This window comes from Schistocerca americana, chromosome 4, assembly GCF_021461395.2.
Source record: "Schistocerca americana isolate TAMUIC-IGC-003095 chromosome 4, iqSchAmer2.1, whole genome shotgun sequence".
In the NCBI taxonomy this organism is placed as follows: Eukaryota; Metazoa; Arthropoda; class Insecta; order Orthoptera; family Acrididae; genus Schistocerca; species Schistocerca americana.
In genome coordinates this window covers 65,439,558-65,445,557 of record NC_060122.1, presented here as the reverse complement: position 1 = coordinate 65,445,557, position 6,000 = coordinate 65,439,558, and the positions used below count along the sequence as shown (strand labels likewise).

At 38.6% G+C, this 6,000-nt stretch overlaps 1 protein-coding gene across 1 annotated transcript in view; it reads left to right on the top strand.

Moving 5' to 3' along the window:
* Positions 1–4,266: 4,266 nt before the first annotated feature.
* LOC124613194 (endothelial differentiation-related factor 1 homolog) overlaps positions 4,267–6,000 on the top strand; it is an 82,537-nt gene continuing 80,803 nt past the window's right edge. The window contains exons 1-2 of the mRNA XM_047141854.1: positions 4,267–4,537; positions 4,609–4,660. Coding sequence (XP_046997810.1) covers positions 4,466–4,537; positions 4,609–4,660 — 124 coding nt within the window. The 5' untranslated portion in view covers positions 4,267–4,465. The remainder of the gene's footprint in view (positions 4,538–4,608; positions 4,661–6,000) is intronic.

Genomic DNA, 6,000 nt, shown 5'->3' with positions numbered 1-6,000 from the left:
GAACTTGTTGCATGTTTGCTGGAGCACTGCAAGAAGATGTCACACGGGCGAGCTGATATACAACGCGCATCCGGCTACTTCAGCCATGCAGCGGCCACAGCAGCCCGTAGCAGACCAGACAGCCACACGCCTCTCCGCGCCGTAGCTATCCACACCGGGGTCACTACACGGAGCCGACGCGCCGCGCTGAGCGCAGCTCAACAATCACTCCGCACCGCTCACCAACTACAGCATTATTGACATATTCCATACTGGCACAAGTAAAGCTGTGAGGGCCGGGCGTGAGTCGTGCTTCGGTAGCTCAGATGGTAGAGCACTTGCCCGCGAAAGGCAAAGGTCCCGAGTTCGAGTCTCGGTCAGGCACACAGTTTTAATCTGCCAGGAAGTTTCATATTCCAAAATATTTACACAAACTGCATAACATGTCAACGAACTCAATTTTTGACAAACATTGAACACTTGTTATGTATACCCATATATTGACAAGAGAAAATGAACATTAACAAGTGTAGGAGATGGATTTGTAACACGTAGGTAGTGAGAACATTACGAAAAGTGACGTTGTACTAAATGATTTCAAAAAACTAAGTGATATATCCTAGGACAAGTGACCTGTAATTGTTTAACAAAAAAATATTATTTAATTTTGTATAAAGGGCATTCGTTATTTTGTAATATTTTCTGTAATGATATTCTCGATGTATTTGTGATTGTAATATTTCAATACTCATAATGTAATTACGAAATATGTTAATATCTGCGATAAAAAAAATGTAAAATACAGCCACAGAGGAAAATAATGTTGGATTACAAAGAGAAATTAACGAGCAGCAATAGTATAAATAGGGATACATAGTGCGCATTCTTTGTCGTCTTCCTCGAGAGCTGAGAGAGAGAGGAACCTGTGATGTAGCATTTTATGAATGAGTAGACTTCTTTTGTCTGTATCTATCTTTACCTTCCATTAGAGGAGAAATTACAAAGTAATGTAAGTTTAATTATTGTGGTAGTCTAAATACATTGTAATTTATCAAAATTGTTATTACTGATGTAAATTAGCTTGCCCATGTCATCTATAATATTTCTTTAAAGAATTTTCAGCATTTTTAGCGATTATCATGGTGTTGCTGGGCTGTGCCGCGACCGAACGATTTGCAGTGGCAGCACATTTAAAAAAAATTGTTGTTGTTGTTGTGGTCCTCAGTCCTGAGACTGGTTTGATGTAGCTCTCCATGCTACTCTATCCTGTGCAAGCTTCTTCATCTCCCAGTACCTACTGCAGCCTACATCCTTCTGAATCTGCGTAGTGTATTCATCTCTTGGTCTCCCTCTACCATTTTTACCCTCCACGCTGCCCTCCAATACTAAATTGGTGATCCCTTGATGCCTCAGAACATGTCCTACCAACCGATCCCTTCTTCTGGTCAAGTTGTGCCACAAACTTCTCTTCTCCCCAATCCTATTCAATACTTCCTCATTAGTTACATGATCTACCCATCTAATCTTCAGCATTCTTCTGTAGCACCACATTTCGAAAGCTTCTATTCTCTTCTTGTCTAAACTATTTATCGTCCATGTTTCACTTCCATACACGGCTACACTCCATACAAATACTTTCAGAAACGACTTCCTGACACTTAAATCTATACTCGATGTTAACAAATTTCTCTTCTTCAGAAACGCTTTCCTTGCCATTGCCAGTCTACATTTTATATCCTCTCTACTTCGACCATCATCAGTTATTTTGCTCCCCAAAAAGCAAAACTCCTTTACTACTTTAAGTGTCTCATTTCCTAATCTAATTCCCTCAGCATCACCCGACTTAATTCGGCTACATTCCATTATCCTCGTTTTGCTTTTGTTGATGTTCATCTTATATCCTCCTTTCAAGACACTGTCCATTCCATTCAACTGCTCTTCCAAGTCCTTTGTTGTCTCTGACAGAATTACAATGTCATCGGCGAACCTCAAAGTTTTTATTTCTTCTCCATGGATTTTAATACCTACTCCGAATTTTTCTTTTGTTTCCTTTACTGCTTGCTCAATATACAGATTGAATAACATCGAGGAGAGACTACAACCCTGTCTTACTCCCTTCCCAACCACTGCTTCCCTTTCATGTCCCTCGACTCTTATAGCTGCCATCTGGTTTCTGTACAAATTGTAAATAGCCTTTCGCTCCCTGTATTTTACCCCTGCCACCTTTAGAATTTGAAAGAGAGTATTCCAGTCACATTGTCAAAAGCTTTCTCTAAGTCCATAAATGCTAGAAACGTAGGTTTGCCTTTCCTTAATCTTTCTTCTAAGATAAGTCGTACGGTCAGTATTGCCTCATGTGTTCCAGTATTTCTACGGAATCCAAACTGATCTTCCCCGAGGTCGGCTTCTACTAGTTTTTCCATTCGTCTATAAAGAATTTGTATTAGTATTTTGCAGCTGTGGCTTATTAAACTGATTGTTCGGTAATTTTCTCATCTGTCCACACCTGCTTTCTTTGGGATTGGAATTATTATATTCTTCTTGAAGTCTGAGGGTATTTCGCCTGTTTCATACATCTTGCCCACCAGATGGTAGAATTTTGTCAGGACTGGCTCTCCCAAGGCCGTCAGTAGTTCCAATGGAATGTTGTCTACTCCGGGGGCCTTGTTTCGACTCAGGTCTTTCAGTGCTCTGTCAAACTCTTCACGCAGTGGTATGTTGTGTTTCAGTACCTGTGCCGAGCCCTGATCTCGTCCGACACAGAGCGGAATGAAACATCACTGTTTCGATACAATTAGTCCGTTCCAAGCACAGGTGGACTGAAACAGCCTTATTTTGAAACAACGATACAGTTTCTGTGTGTGGCTCGAGATCGAATCTGGTCCGGTTATCTGAGACAGGGGCGGAATGAAACACCACTGTTTCGAAACAGTGAACCACAGCCGTTCCGAAACACTGAAACAGTTCCACGTATCGATACACTGTTTCGAAACATAGAAACAGTGACCAAGTCCACAGGCCACAGTCCATGTAATACGGAAGATACAACACGAAGCACAGAAATAATGGAGCAGGCTGTGGACAATTACCAAAAGAAACAAAGGACGTTTTTATAACAATATTCAATTGAAACTGCCGAGGAAACCGTTTTTTGACGGAGTCAGAAAGAGTAAACGGCACCAGAGCTCTGTAATAAGAAAGCGATTGGATGTTACCCTAGTCACCTTTATAAAATTAAAGTTGTTGACTTGGCTAAGTGCAGCGAAGAAAGTGAAGAAGGAGCCGACTTATATCATTTAATATTAGCATGCAACGAATATCAGATACCAAACGAAATAATATCGCAAATTTAATCAGCTGAAGATTCCAGTGTCGACATCCATTACTGCCATAAAAGAGTGAGAATAACATCAGGATTTACTATATTATAGGAAAGTATCTGAAAGACACAGACTTCAATATTCAGTCACAATTGTTTCGAATGGTTACATATGTTTGTCACATTGATATCTACTTTCAATTTGTTATGGACGGAGTATACCAGGATACGTAAGCCGTAAATTTTGAAACTTGACCTGATGTGTAAACAAAGTATTTGGTTGATGGGTGGATTTCACCGAAAAGAAATTAAACTTTCTATACGAAAAACCTCGATGGTGACATTCCGTGCCGTTGGCGACCTGTGTGAATGCCGCCCTTTGAACGGTGTTGTTGAATGTTATGATGTGACGTGGCATGACATTTCGTTCTTTCAAGTGCGAATTGGCCTTGAAAGTGAAACTATGTAGCTCAGTGGAAACATTCCTGTGAATTCGAACTCTTGGTAGGTCCAGAGCAATAAATGCGACCCTTTCACTCCGTCCCGTATATATTAGTAGATCAGCTAAAAACGAGACCATGTTATAAATAAACTACGAAGTGAAAAACAGGCAGTAGGCGAACAGAAACCTATCATTATTAAAGTATGGAATTGTGTTGTCAATGGAATGAATAAAATGGTAGGCATTCATTCGATTTATTTTTATGCTCACGTATTATCGTTCTTGGCATTGCACATGCACAACAGTGAAGTAATGTTGCCACAACAGCACCAAATGTAAGAAGCAACTATATGTTGACAGTATTGAAACGTATATAATGTAGAGGTCTCTACATCTGTAGTTCCTCCCTATGGCTTATGTTTCAGATACTTCTACACATACTCGAAAAATGAATATTGTGGTGCAGGTCACTTAGAAATATTTCTTCAATAATAGTTCATTGTAATACGTACTGACAGCCGCAACGAGGCTCCTTGAACACGTTTTGGCAGAGTTGGCTACTCTGCGATATACATTTCAACAGTGTGATGCAATGTTAGTAGTCATTGAAAGGCGATAATCTGTTGTGTGGTTCGGAATAAGTGTCAGGTAAATTTCTAGCTGTTTGTACAGTTTGCAACGTGGTGATTATCAACTTTTGTTAGACTATTCAGAAGTATAACACAATGTCCGATTGGGAAACTGTTACCGTTTTACGAAAGAGACCTCCAAAGGCCTCAGCACTGAAATCCGAACAGGTAATGGTAGTTTCAAAACAATATCGTGTGTCTTGTTTTGGATTTGAATTTACAAGCGTGTTCAATTTCAGGCTGTAAATGCTGCCCGCCGTCAAGGGGTCGCCGTGGATACGCAAGTAAAGTGTGAGTATCCGTACGATATTAGTAGAGAAACATTCTACGTTAGTATCTAAAAATTTAATATTGTCGAAGTAGTAAGAGCAACAACCTCCCTTTCACAAAGAGACTTTGTAGCCAGAATTTTAACTGTGAGTTCTCATTAATTAAGTGCTGTTATCAACCTTGAATGTACGTAATCCAAGGTAATGGGTATAGCGTAATTGCACCCGAAACGAGGAATTGCAGTGAATAACAAAACTGTCTATTACATACTGTGGCGTATGTTTATTAAAAAGACCTTTGAATTGATGTAAAGCTCTCTAAAATTTAACGTTTCTGCACCAGAAACGTGTAAAATCTTTCTATAATGGAGTGTGAAAGTAAATGACCAAACCCTGTTATACAGAGTGTGTCCAAGCATTGTCACAATGAAAAATTCTTACAGTTCCTAAAAAGTGTTCAGGTTTCCATAAAATATTGTAGTATTATTGCAATACACACTATAATAAGTTCTGGGTTAAGGTATTTGCTTAGACCATAGGTCGTATCAAGAACAAAAGAAATTTCGTTTAAAATGCCTTTGATGCAGTTTGTTACTCTAAGAATTATTAATAGTAACAATAATAATAGATCTCGGATTTATTTTCCCAGTTACAGATGATTTCATGATATTTAGTAGAGGCCCAAGTAATTAACAATTGTGTTTTTAAACTTAAATATGTTTTGATAAGTCCATGATTTGCACCAAAGATTAATAATGGCCACTAGCGGCGTTATGTAACTTGCTCAGTTTTTGTTTATGACTCTACACTACCACATTTTATTTGCAATTTATCTTTGTGGAGCCATGGGAACATTTTGTAATAATCCCTTCCACATGTGTGCTTTGCAAGCCTCTATACCATTATATGTGGAGTAGTAATTAATTCAACTCATTAATTCACCCATTATATGATATTACATTATAAAGTTTTGCTCTTTCAGTTCTCTGTTTAAGAATAGGTTTTTGCACATGGTTGTATCCATGAGTGTTACATTATTGTAATGGAGTAATCTTTAACTGGCACTAAACAGCTCTACTTATTGTATGTGTTGCATACTTTTACATCCATTACATTCAGTGATGCCGCAGCAGTCAGTTTGTCATGTAATTACATTTTTTTTTAATTAGTGTGATCCATTTTTTGCATTTTGTAGTATTCTCTCTGCTTTTATCCAGTTAATAGCATTGTGTGTCAGTATTATGTTGTACTGTCAGCAAAACAAGAGGTAACACTCACATGTGCAGAGTTTTATGTCGTTCCTAATTTTACTTTGGGATTAACACAATTCGGTGAGTCATGTTTTGTGGGTGCTCTGTTTCA